At 48.4% G+C, this 14,051-nt stretch overlaps 1 protein-coding gene across 1 annotated transcript; it reads right to left on the bottom strand.

Annotated features, from left to right (window-relative positions):
- Positions 1-167: 167 nt before the first annotated feature.
- LRRC59 (leucine rich repeat containing 59) lies at positions 168-13,600 on the bottom strand. Its single transcript, XM_033090216.1, has 7 exons — positions 13,248-13,600; positions 11,443-11,502; positions 9,605-9,763; positions 9,272-9,376; positions 5,794-5,866; positions 3,552-3,725; positions 168-2,141 (listed from the first exon to the last, which is right to left on the bottom strand). The coding sequence occupies exons 1-7, from the start codon at positions 13,350-13,352 to the stop codon at positions 1,897-1,899; spliced, it is 921 nt and encodes a 306-aa protein (XP_032946107.1). The 5' UTR covers positions 13,353-13,600; the 3' UTR covers positions 168-1,896.
- Between the last annotated feature and the right edge of the window lie 451 nt (positions 13,601-14,051).

Below are 14,051 nucleotides of genomic sequence, written 5' to 3'. Positions count from 1 at the left end.
CTTTCCTCGGTGTTATTTGTGAAAAGTCTCCCTGTCAGTTGGCTGAGATACTTGCATTTACCTTCACCAGCATTCAGTGTTCCTCTCCTGGCAGAAAGCAACTGCCATGCACAATCCACCCCTACCCCTGCCCCAGCCAGCCCTCAAAACACAAAGGAGCACAGACAGACCACTCAGACACGTATTTAATCATTGTAGAAATCCAAAAGAACCTCAGCATCAAATCTTGAGATCATGAGTGAACTACCCTCGGTGGGTTGGCTTTACAAGGCTAGATGTGCTCCAGCTTCCCTCCGACCCACTGAGGCTGCCTCAGCCAGCCAGGGGTCTGATCACTATGCCGATTTCTGTATTCTCATCTCATTTTATATATTATGTGTTTAATTTCAATAAAGCATTTGTACCAATGGCTCTGGAGCTTAGAGGAAGACTAAAGGAATATGTAGTGATTCTGAGTGAGGTGTGGGCCTCTGCAGCAGCGCTATCCTTGGGGGAGAAGTCATTTCTTCCAGTATCAGGACAGTTACGCATGGCAGTCCTACCCAACTGGGCCACTATAGCTAAAAAAGTTGGACCCCATCCTCTTTATCTCTGAACCATGACAGGTTCTTGCTCTTCTGGGGGAGAGGCAAGGAGCTTGCAATCGGGCGATTTCAGTGAATAAGCACCATGACATGGCCGTTTCTAATCCCTTCATTCAGCTGTTGTGAAAAGATGAAGCAGAGGAGGCCACTTGAGCAAGAAAATGCTTACTCTGGCAGACAGAATGGCAGTCCTGCCCTTATTTGCCCCAGTCACTGCAGTTCCTGCACCGTTTTTAAATGCCATGATGCTACTTGTTTCCCTTCACTGCATAGGGTATAATCCTAGGTCTAGAATCAAATAATTCTAAACCTCAGTCTGTGATACTTGAGTTTGCAGGATGTCTTTGAGGTAGTCACACCAACTACTAACAGAGCTGTCACAGTGTGGCTCTGCAAGGGTCTGCCTTGTTTATTGGCAGTTGGGAAGTTAATGCTCTAAAATCGAGGCAAGGAGCCTGGGCCATCCCGGTTTTACGGAAGCCACATAAGCTGGGGCAGGACTCCTCAGGAGCTGCCCAAGACCCTCATGGCTATGAGATTTCTGTTTGTGGGTCATGGATCTGTCTACATGAAAGATTTCACACTCCAGCTGAGAGAGACTCAATTCTGTTGTGCGTTCTGTTCTCTCAGGACATAAGGCAAAATGATGGGAAGGAAAGATACCGGAGTGGGAGTCCAGCTCTGCCTCAAACTAGCTGGGAGACCGACCATAAGCAAGTCATGGAAGGCCTCCTCATCTGCGAGTGTCCTATTGGACTGGATGGTCCTGAAGTCCCTTTCAGAGCCTGAGATTTTGTATGGTCATTAAAATGAATGTCTGAGGTCCTTAAGAAAATAGGTATGCCCCTCCCCCCAATTCAGGCTAGATTTGCTGAGTATGGTGCTCCCCTAGTCCCCAATAACACACTGCCTCCTGATCTGCCCTGGCTACCCAGGAAGGAATGAAAGAAAGGGTTTGTGACATACAAAAGTATAAATGTTGTGAACAGCTGACCATTTAGTAGAAATGAGCCTTGCCTTTGCACAGCTTTGTATAACAACTAGAAAAGGCTATGCTTGTTCCTCTCCCCACCCCCAAGCCTATTCCTTTAGGCATGCAGGTTTGTTCCTCTCCCCACCTCCTACTTCTTATTCCACCAGGGAACCCTGACTAAGGAACAAAGAAGTCCTACAAACGAGGTCTCAAGTACCAATCAGCAGCCATTTGATGATGGCAGGTAGGTCTGACCCTAAAGAGGTTGTGTCCAGCAGAACCCAATTCCATAGGAATCCAAGCTCCAAGGCTGGGAGGCAGCAGGTGTTGAGGACAAGCTCACTGCTGGGAATCGGTCTGCAGGACCCACTGGAGGATGTGGTGGCTGCGCAGACCCCGGACCGCATTGTCGTAGATGGTGTTCACACTGGTGCAGAGGGGCTGCTGCTGCAGCTCTGTCACCCGGCAAACCACCAGCCCGCCAGCCACACACAGCAGCAGCAGCAGCAGCAGCTTCAGCACAGCCCAGGACCGGGTGTGTTTCCGGGGCGGCGGCTTACGGGGCCGAGAGCCAGACTTAGATTCTGGAGGGACAGTCACAGTAGACAAAGTTCAGTCAGTTTGAGGAGACCCACACTCTCCCCCCGATGCTGGTACTCTCCACTCACACTCCTCTCCTCTAGTGAAAACTCCCCTGGCCCTGGAGACAAAACTATTTTAAGAATATTTGAGCTCTTTAAAACTTGGCTCTGCGGAGACTGCAATATAAACGCCTTCTCGTTGGATCTCAAAGGAGGACATTGGAAACTGGAACTCATTCTGGACATCTCACGTGGCCCACACAGTCCCCAGGGTCCTAAGTTCTCCTCAGTAACGACAATGATCCAGGCCCTTCGGGATCCGGAGTGGGGCTTATCAGGGGGCATCAAGCATGGATAGCGTGCTGCCCGTTTGGGGAAACGGCTTTGACATTTATGAATATTGTTGCCGTCATTATATAAGATACATAGAAAGCCTGGAAGGTAATACACCATATTGTTAACAGTGATTACTGCTCAGAAGGGGAGATTTTAGAGGTCACTGCCAATTTTTGGTGTGTGTGTGTATGTGTAGAGAGAGAACTTTTAAATTCTCCGCAATGAACACATATATTACATTTATAAAAAAAAAAAATTTTGGTTTTGAGATTTTTTTTAGGCAAAATTTTAAAAAGCTTGACTGAGCACCCACATGCCAAGAACTGCACGATCCTATCACACAGGTTTTCTCAATCCTATCACTACCCTGTGAGGAGGTATGATGGTGAGGTTAGGCGACTTGCTCAAGGCCAGAGAAGGTGAGCAGATGGGCCACCGGCCTCCACCTCCCTCCAGAGCCCCTTCCCTCTCAGGTGCCTCTTCCTCAGGGGCTTGGTTTTGGCCCAGAGGGTAAAGAACTTCCCACATACATGGAGCCACATCACAACACAATTTCACTGGACATACTCAGGCAAACACTAACGTGCTTTTTATGTAATAGGCTTCCCTGAACACAGGCCAAGTGATTCCCCTGGTGTTCAGGCAGAAAGAGTGATCAGCTCCAAATTGGGAAGAAAACCACAGGCAGCGCTGGCTTTACTGAGACGGCACCATGCACTCCAAACACGGCCAGTGTTCTTCACTAATAATGTCAGGGACATTTAAGAGTCATTGGACCACATGCAGCCTTGGCCTTTCTCAGTGATTTCAGAATCTTAAGTCTTAGAAAAAGTGCAACTGGCTGTTCTGGGAATGCTCTCAGCCGCGTCTGACCAGAACACCTGCACAGAAGCATGCGGCTCTGAGGAAACAAGCCCACTGGGCACTTGCTCCCAGCAGAACCCCACATTTCCTGTGAGCAACCCCTCCAAGGTACTCCCAGGCCTTAGGGGACACTGTATCTGACGAGGGGTGCAAGCTTGCTCACTCACCCATGCCTGAACACTGCCGGAAGCTTACAACTGAGGGAAAACTTACTCGGGGCCTGATTTGTTTCCTTCTTAGGTTTCTTCTCCTGCTCCCGCTTGGATGCTTTGAGGGCATCGTACTCCTTTCTCCGGCGCTCCTTCTCTTCTGCCTTCTCCCGCTTCCGCAGTTCCCGCTCCTGAGCCTCCTTAGCTCGTTGCTTGGCCTCCCGCTTCTTCTCAGCCTCTACAAGAAGACAGACCCCAAAATGGCTTCTCTCCCACACACCTTCCAGGGTGCTTTCCCAAGTAATTAGAAGTATGGATTCAGCCTCCTTTTTCCTGTGCCACATACTCGTAGGAAACATGTCTTTCTGCCCTCCCTAAAATACAATAAGCTGCTTCTCAAGGTTTGCTGAATGGATTCTTCTTAATGGGCTCCTAGCCACAAGCAGCAGAGAGAGGAGGACGAGGTAACTAGAGGCGCATAAGAAAGGCACGGGTGGTGAGGAGTCCGGTGCCCCTCTCTAAGTAGGTCTGATTCAGAGGCACAGCCATTGACAGCCTCACACAGCTCAGTCAAAGAAACAATGGCGGTGCTGAGACCATGAGATTCCCATCTCCGCAAGCTGAGGAAAGGAATGTGGCACGCGGAGGGCAAGTAAGGAGAAAGTGAGCACGAAGGTTTATGGTTAGAGATGATGGAAATGTTGTCCTGAAAAAGCAAGACTAATCGTTTGTAATGTGTAGACTTAACTCAGGAATCTCTGCAACACATTCCAATTTACTTCACAGCTCAAGGATGTTTACATGTGGTACCCAACTTACAAATTATTGGGTTCTAAAAATGCATTTCCAAATTAGTTATTTGGAAATCTGAAGTACATTTTTCCAAAGCCAGAATGACACAAATGGTGGTTAAATGTCCTTTTAGGGCTTAAAAGCCTATTTGAACCATATGTAGCTGAATAGTAGCTATAATTACTGTAGCTTTCCACTGTCTCTCGATGAACAAACAAGCTCCAAGTTCCAGCTGGGCACTGAGAATGCCAAGAACACACTACACTCAGCCTCAAGAGAACATGTGTCGTCAAGAAGTGAGAGCAGCAGAGGTCAGAGTAAACATGGGCATCACAGTAGCAAATAGCCGTGCACATGTCTAAGGGACGGTCGTAACTCGAGAGTCCTGATCTCAAGGACTGCTTGTAATCACTGTCACATACGTCCCTCCTCTAACCACAGGAGTCCTCCAATAAGGGGCTCAGGAGTCAGCCAGCCAGGCAACAGAGTGCCTATGTGTGCCAGGCCTTGTTCTAAGTGCTCAAGATACAGCAGTGAAGACAAGCCAGCTTCTAGTACCCGAGTCATCTACTTTCTAGAGAAGGAGACACACAATAAAGTGAACAAATAATAAAGAAGACAGTGATGTGTGCCATAAAAGAAATAACAGAGCATGTGATGGGAATGATAGCTGGCACGGCTATTCTGGTTTGGCTGGTTCTGAAAGGGTAATGGTTAACCTAAGGCATCATTTGAACAAAGACATGACGGATTACATGAAGGCAGCCACAGAAAAACCTGAGGAAAGGAAACCAAGCAAAGCCCCGAAGTGCGACTGCGCTGGGTGTGTTCAAGCCACAGCAGAGGCTGATGTGGCTGTGTGTGGAACAAGGCCGGAGACGCGTACGGTCTCGGGCTAAGGCAGGCTTTGTCAGCCATGTCACTGAGGGTGAATTTCGTTCTAAGTTCAATTGGAAGCATTACAGGGTTGTAAGCAAATAGCAGCATACTTGATTTATGTTTTAAAAAGATCTCCCCTCTACGCTGCTGTGTAGAGAAATGACTGCAGAGGGCACATGTATGGAGACAGGGCATTACGTCAGGAGGTGAATGGAGGCGTGAATACACTGGTGGCCCTGGTGGTGGAGAATGTCCCATACAGGATGTGCTGGCAGACTGGATAGAGACTAACAGAAGAAAGGAATCATGGATAGCGTCCCTCTTTCCAGCATGAATGACTGCACGGATGGCACTTTCCTATTTGAGGGACTGCGAGGGGCTGAAGGAATCTGTTTTAACCATGCTTAATTTGAGATGCCTATTAACCCAAGGAGACAAGACAAGCAGTTGAACACGACTCTGGAGCTCGGTGGAGAAGCCAGGACTGGAGAGATTCGTCAGACAAAGGTGATACCGTCTGCCACACTGCTGCCCACTTCTCTTCACAACTCCTCCACGGGATTCCAGCTCCTGAAGCATGAGAACCAGCTGCGGGATAAGGAAGGGCTGGAAGATGACGAGGGATGGCTACCTACCTCGTTCCACTTCCAGCCGCCGCTGCTTCTCTCGCTCCTGATCCGCCTGCATGGCCTTCATGTGCTGTAACACCTGCAAAGGCAGAGGAGGGCGCTGAACTACTCCACGCAGTAAGAAGTCTTCACAGCTGCACATTTGCTCAGGGGAGTCTCAAGAGACTGCTCTTCTCAGGATCCCAGATCACCACCGGCCCCGGAAGCAGTGCAGAGGTTAACGAGTTAATCCTCTTTGTACCCTAACTTACTGCTGAAGCTGTTACAGAAGAGGCACACGAGCCCAGTTCACGACAGCGATCAGGAAAAAGGTTTGTGAACACAATGCCAACTAGTGTGTGTAAAAATCCTGCCATTTACAGTGGCTCCACGTGCACGATTTCATACACTTCTCCCAGCAAGTCTGTGATGAGCAGGGATAGCACTTCCTCCAAGACGTTTCTCTGACCTCCCTCCTTTGGCTACCTCAGGTTCTCCTCCCAGTCCTGGGGAGTTTCCTTATATAGCTCAATTATAAGACTGTGCGTTTCCTAAGATAGGGGCTATTGTCCTGTCTGTAGGTGAGCACAGAGCTTAGCTAATTACAGCCACTCAATGCACGGTTTGATGAACAACTGACTGGATTCGCATTTCAAAAGGAAGAAAATTGAGACTCTGATCAGGTGATTTGTCCGTGTCACAGGGCTAGAAAGCAGCACAGCTAGGAGTACAGGTCTTCTGAGTTCCCAGACCGTAGCTGATTCCACTTACACCTTGTGCAGAGGGAGGAGAGCTCCAGGAGAAAGGGAAGGAGCCATTCTGCCCAAACACCACATGACGCACTGGCGCCATGAGCCCCTCGAATCCTCGTCAGCTCAGTAATGGTTGACCTCTGACAAAAACAGCCACAGAGATTCTCACCGTGGGCATGGTTAGGGGAGCAGGTCAAGACTTTTTTTTAGGTTTGTTTGTATTTTTTAGAAGCTGGTACTCCTTGGGTGTAGGAGGGAGTGTAAGCTTGGAGTCCAACAATCCTGACTCTACCACTTACTTGCTAACACTGTCACTTCAGCAAGTGACTTAACCTGAATTTCAGAGCCGATTTTCTCATCTGGAAAACGGAGGTAAGACTTCTCTGGCTTGTTGCAAAGATTGAATTACATAACTTGTACTGGCTGCCTAACACAGTTCCTGGCATTATATGTGCTTCATAAATACTGCTGTTTTTTTTACTCCATCTTCTTTACTGCATTAACAAGACAGGAAAACCTAAACTATTCTAAACTACAACAGCAAATTGTCTGTTGCATTACCACACTAGACACCCTTTAGGACAGACATATACTCAAACGTAATTATTTTACTTTGTGAAAACTTCAGACATGCACACACTCATGATAGGAGGAGCCTAGCAGAAGGCCTACAAAAGCAGCTCCCTCTAAGAGCTTGGTTTGAAGCCACAAGGAACCCTGTCCTGAGTAACCCAGGAGTTGAACCTGCTGGCACCTCTCGAGAGGGAGTCAAGCTTCCTGAAAAAATGGCTGCTCAACAAGGAGTTGCAGGATCTGGCGGAAGGTCAGCAGATGGAGACTGGCAGCCCAAGTTCAATGTCCCTGTGTCACTCTGAACTCTGAATTTCAAATAAGCACCAACCATTCAGTTGGTTTTAGGGGGTATACAGCTGGCTAAATAAAGAGCTGGGAGGTTTAAGAGATGTCTCTTTTTACCTTGGCCACAATACAGCAGGAGTTAATTATGTGAAAACACAGCAAGTTCAGAAATGGGAGACCCCTCTAGTCTAGACTGTGAACCCCTGGAGGGTGGATTTTTGTCTACCTAATCCCAGCCCACAACATATAGGAGGCACTTGATGTATACTACTGAACAAATTATTTTTTTTTAAATTATTATTAGTTTTTAATTGGGGAACAACATGTTTTTCCAGGACCCATCAGCTCCAAGTCAAGTTGTTGTTTTCAATCTAGTTGTGGAGGGTGCCGCTCACTGGCCCATGTGGGAATCGAACCAGCAACCTGGGTATTATGAGCACTGCGCTCTAACCAACTGAGCTAATAGGCCGTCCCTAACAAATTATTTTTAAAAGGTGCTTTATTATGTACCAGGCTGATCAGTTACTAGGACTAACCCCTGCATCCACAAGGCCAGAGCTGGTGAGCCCTAAAGTAACTCCTGAAGGCAAGTGACTTCATTGCGACTGCTGCACGCCACTCCCTACAATGCCTAAAGGTGCCCTGCAGGAGACAGCTCTAGGGCAGCAGAGCCGGGGAGCACGGCGTTAGTTACCACATCCACAGTGCTCTCTCTAGATGATATGTGTGAGTACTAAAGACCTTTAGACGCAACAAGAATTACTTTTATAGGTAAAAAATAGTAGAACATCAGCAATTCCATATGGTTCAACATATTATTTGTTGAATGAATAAATGGATAAATGAAAGGCATGTGCACAAGGAGGGTTTCTCATGTCAGAGATATGAAGTAATACCTACTTCCCAGGGTTATGAGGATTATGAGATGAAACACGTAAAGCATGCAGGACAAAGGGAGAGTAGTAAGTGGTAGCTACTGTTCGTCTTCCGGAACTGACATCACTCCTAAAGCACCAAGTTTTCAAAACAGGATTTCATTGATCACCTGTACTGTTCTCACCTAAGGGCAAACTGTTGCCTTGGTTACATGGTTGCCTTGACTTTGTTCTTGGATTCTTGTAACAATGGGTGACACAGATGGTGACACTATCTAAGAAGCCCTCAGCTACTAATAAGGCCATTACTCTTGAGATTCTGTATATAGACCCATTATACACACATTTCACTTACATTTATTCTAGCATTTAAAGTTAAGTCCTTTTTGTCCACCATGTCCCCTAAACATAGCCACGTAAGGCATCTGGGTTCAGCTGCAGCAGCAGCAGCAATCTGTTCTAAAGCTAGAGGGGGATAAAATAACTACAGTTGGAGTTTTTGAGAGATGGGTACATGCTGTTCTTAAGAGCAATGTAAGGCGTCTTCAAGGTTATTAGCAATGTTTGCCTTCCATGCAGACTTTATTTCCTCACTATGTAAGATGACTTCACAAGTCAAATGCCAGATCTGCAAAGGATGTGTCTGTTTATAGCTATAAACTCACAAAAATTAACAACACCTTTAATATCAAAATTCCTACAATAACTAAGAGTCAGAGAGTCCACAGCCCCTAATCCTCTTGTCCCATTCAAACAACAGTTGACAGTGAAATGTTGGATCGTGAGAGGTCCTGGTTTCTTAAGAAGTCCTGCAGTAGAGTAGACAGTATTATTCCACTACTTGTAAAGTAAACACAGAAACAAAGGTCCCTATGCTTGCCAGGCTCATGGTAGACCTATGTCACTGAGATCTTAGTGCTTTCATCAACACACATCTATGGGTGCTGCGAGGGAAAACAAGAGGCAGAGGTAAGTCCCAGGGGAGTATGTAAAGGAGACCTCGGGGAGCTTCATGCTTACCTTGTTGGCACACTGTTTACACTGCTTCTCATCCAAGCAATCCCCTGCCACTTTGGCCAGGACAGGATCCAGGGGGTTATCCTTCAGGTCCAGCCACTTCAGGCTCTAAAGAGATGGGGCAGAAAAATTGACCAAGCCTGAGTTCACACACAGAGTCCCTCAAAGTGGAACAAAATGAGCAGGAAGAGAGCCCCTGTGTCCCAGCTGCAGGGAAAGCCATTTAGCAACACCAACAAGGTCATATTTCGGTCAGCCTTTCTCAAAACCACGGTCCCTCAGTCCCTGAGCCCTTTGCTACACCTGGCTATGAAACACTGGTTCATGAATCATTACCTTGAGCTGAGCGAAGCTGACAGGCAGGGTGACCAGCCTGTTGTTGAGAAGATCTAGGTGCTGGAGGTTGACCAGACGGCCAAAGTCAGCCGGCAACTGCTGCAGTTTGTTCTTACTCAGGTCCAGCTTCACCAGGTGTGTGAGGCCACAGAACTCCGTCTAGGACCCAAAGACAGAACACTTACATCTTGGGCTCACACACTTTGATGGAACAGTCCAGAAGCCCTCAAGGCAGAGGCACCTATGTGGAAATCCTGACTCTACTTCTTACCAGCTATTCTACCTCATATGAAAATGGACATAACAAGCATCACGCCTGGTGGTTAAGTAGTGCGATGTGTATGCAAAAGGCTGAGCACAAAGTAGGCACAAAGTAAGTGTGGGTTCCTTCACCCTCAGTTCTCCCTCCAACTCACCTTCCACATTGCTACTAGAGTGATGAGGGACCCATTCTGTACTCCCACAGCAACCTATATTCACCTTTCACAGGAGCTGTCAAAACATAGTGAGACCATCCATTTCCCTACTATCAAGTGTCCCTTGAGTCCCCAGTGTAATTCTCCTTTGTTCTTTGCAGCACCTCGCACAGTACTTAGCACAGGTACTCCATGAGTGTTCTCTGAATGCCTGAGTGGGCTGGGGTCCATCCTACTCATATCTTGGCTCTTCTTCAGCACCCTTGAAAACATCCCTCTTGTCATTAAGTCTTTGCTCAGTACCCATCTGAAGTGATGCTTCAACCTCCACTAATGAAGCACTGTATGTGTTCTCGGGGACTTGTAAATGCCAGTGGACCGGCCCTGCAGATGAAGTCAAGACAACTGAACAAACAGACTGAAAAGTGCACTTGGGGTTGCTGAGTGACTGACTGTCTGACAAAGTATACAGCAGGTGTCAGGCTGCAAGAAATTGCTGCCCTTCTTTAACTAGACACAAAATACTTCCTAGAAAAAGTGGGATCTCAAATGCCTTTTTCAGCGTTAGAAATGGTTCTTGATGAGCTGCAACAAGATACTACAATGAATGAGGTCCAGGAGAATACTGAGAGGGGAATGGACTAATGATCCAGCGAAGAAACTGCCAACTTCTGAGACTCAATCCTTAATCCAAAGTCCAGTAGAGAATGGCAAGGAGTGACTTGGCCTGAGTAATGGATGGGAAAGGCAACAATGACAACAAACTCAAGCCTGACAATGAAGGAGCACTGCTATGCTATGGAGGAGAGAGCAGCCATTACCCAGGAGAGTATGAGGGGGCTGAATGACACCAGCACCAACACAGGTGAAGCAACAGGCGGATTGGGAGAAGTTGTGCAAGAAAAATCAAAAGGATTTGACCATAGATTGGATGTGTTGAACAAAAAACGTATCTCAAGTAATTAAATATTAGGAGGATTATGATATAATAGTCCTATAAAACCACACTTTTCCTGTTCCCCAGCAAACTATGTACAAGGAGGTTGATAAACAGCTTATCCCTGAAATGAGAGCCATTTCCGAAGGTTTCCAGTCTCCTCTATACAATAGAGAGGTACTATTTTGCAAAGTAATAAAATAAGGCAGAAAAAAAGATGAGACTAGTTAGTGACTCAGCCAGCATCCTACTGACTTGAGTTTTCTGTGGCCTTTCTCACTCTTCTAAAGAATGAGGCCCCTATCTTGCTTTCCATCCCACTGAGACCACCCAACTCTACCCCACTCCACCCCCAACACACTCAGACTTAGCTGAAGCCTGCTTGCAGACCTATTCTGAAATTATGCCTTATAACACACCTCCCCCAAACAGGAAGGAGAAGCATCAGGGCTCTAGAAGGAATTGTGCTTGCTTGCCAATCTTACCGGTAGAGTATTCAGTTTATTGCAGGACAGATCCAATATGGTGGCTTTTGGGAGGGCAGCCTAGGAAAGAGAATGAGAACAAAATGTCAAACCAACACACGGAACGATTCAGTGGCATCTGCTAAGGAAGCATTTTCTAGCTCCCATTATTAGGAAAAGACTTTAAAAATAAATAAATAAATAAAAAGCACTCAAGTATAATGTGCCTAGGGATAGAAGACAAAATGAGCCAGTCAACCCAACCTAGGGAAGAATGCAACGAGGAGGGATTTGGCTGCAGAACATCCAAGACTTTCTTAGAAATTCTGCCTTCTAATGTTTTCTCCAGCACCCCTCTGTTTTAGATTTTAGGGCAGGGACTGTTTTTAACATAGCTCTGCGATTTCCATATTCCCCAGTTCAGGCTTTCCAGGCACTTTATACACACGTTTGCAGATTCATTCATTCATGAATGAGTAAATGAGTGAGTATCAGAGTGAAAACAAGGCCCTCACTGCCCATCTCCATTTCCCCCTGGGGTTCAGGGCTGGAGAGGCTCAGCCAGACTGCCCCTTCTTTTTCCACAGGGGCAATACTGTACTGACCAGATGCCTGAAGTACACGGCTTCAGACAGCAGTCCTAAGGCTGGGAGGAAACAAGGCTGGCCATCTTCCTGGGGTGGAGAAGAAGCCAAATATTCATTTAAGGACACAGGGCCAACCTACACTTGCCAACTGTCAGACATTCCCAAGAATGAACTTTGTCCACCTAAAAACGTTTTAGATATTACAGTGGGAAGAACGCCATGATAATAACTACACGCTTCAGCATTTGCTACCCGCCAAGTATTTTACATTACAATCTTATTGAATCCTCACAACCCTGTAAGATGGGAACTATTATCATCCACTATTTCATCCAATGCGGAAATATAGGCATAAAGGTTAACTAGCTTGCCAAGGGCACTCAGCTATTAAGCAACAGAGCTGAGATATGAACTGGGAATCCCTCGCTAACCTCCATACTATACAACCAAGGAGGAGGGAAGACTGGGCCAAGTGCCAAAGGAAACGAGGAAAGGGCACGTCATCCAAAGTAAGGCCAGCAGGGAGGGTGAAGGCCTGGGTGGGAAACCAGGTGGGAAAAGCAAGGATGTAGGACTTTACTCCACTTCGGCAACAACTAGTTGTGTAATCTCCCAGGGGCCTCAGGCCTCAGTTTCTGGGGTGGGAGTGTGGGAGTAGGGGGGTTAGGAGGGTGGGCCTCAGTGGCGTGGGATTCCTGCCAGTTTCAGACCAGTAGGCAAGAGACCTTGCCAACTAAGCAGTAAGACTTCACCTTCTTCAAGAACGACGCCTCAGGGATGGAGCGGTCACCTAGGTTTGCCAGCTTCCTAGAAAACGCCGGTTCTGGGCCACACCCCGGTCTACCTGGAGGCCTACTTCTCAGACCTAGTCATTCATTCATTTGTTCATTCATTCTCCGAAGCATCCAGCAACCGCTCCCTGGGGACCTACTTGGGGTCGGGCATGCAGCTGAGCGCTGTGAAAGCCCCCCAAATGGAGGGTGGGGAGATTCTCTCTTGACCCGTACAAATCCCATGGCCGGTCAAGCAGTTCCCCCATCTTCTGGAACTGTGCCAAAATGACACGTGTACATCCCAGGAAGCACACTGGGGCCGGACAAGGCCTCCCCAGGGACTTAGTCCCACTCTCCCCACCTTATTTTAAGACGTGTAAACTAAGGTACGGGGAAAGAAGGTGGCCGACGCAAGGGCTAGCGCCAGTGGCCGGTGGGCGCCTGGGCCTCGCGGGACTGTACTGACCAGCTCCTTGACCGGGACCTCATTCAGGTCGCTGAGGCTCAGGTCTAGCTCGTTGCCGTCCAGCTTGTCGCGGAGGTTCCCGCCCTTGCTACCGGCCTTGGTCATGGTGACGCCGGCTAAACAGGTCCCAGCTCCGGGGCTCCGACGGGCAGGAGAAGGCCTGAGAAGCCGCTCGTGGGCTCAGCGGACTCGCACCCAACCGACAACACCTTCGTCCTCCGCCGCCGCAGGTGCGAGACCGTCCCCGCCCGTCCGCCCGACGGCCGCACTCGGAGCCCCGCGCCCAGCTCCCACCGGTGCCGCCGCGACGACGACCACTTCCGTGTCCACGTCACCTTCCGCGGCCACTGAGACGGGCTGGGCCAGAGCGGCCCCAGCAGGTGTCGGAGCGCCCTCTGGCGCCGAGGATTGCGCGCTGCAGTCGTTGCCAACACCAGAGGGGTGGAGTTCAAAGCTCCAAGTTCGGTTGCTAGCGGGGCAGCTGCGGTTCCCTAGTGACATAAGGGGCACTCCCCCGGGCATCGTCGCTGCAGTGCCAAGAGGCTACCGGGCACGGAATTGGGGGCCAGAAGACCTGAGTTGCATCTGTCATACAGGGTCTCTGGTCCCACTCCCCGCTCAAGAACGCAGGATATGGTGAGGCCAAAAAGGAACGCCAACGGAGCCATGGCGTTTATACCACTATAGTCTCGCTGGCGGCTGAGTTGGAGATACAGGAAGCAGGCTCCACACTATCTGCAATCCACAGTCAGCTTGCTAACTGCACTTGCTAGCTGCAATCCGCCATCCACTTCTCGGCCAACC

The sequence above is a fragment of the Rhinolophus ferrumequinum genome, chromosome 21 (assembly GCF_004115265.2).
Source record: "Rhinolophus ferrumequinum isolate MPI-CBG mRhiFer1 chromosome 21, mRhiFer1_v1.p, whole genome shotgun sequence".
Taxonomy (NCBI): Eukaryota; Metazoa; Chordata; class Mammalia; order Chiroptera; family Rhinolophidae; genus Rhinolophus; species Rhinolophus ferrumequinum.
This window is presented reverse-complemented; position numbering and strand designations above follow the sequence as displayed.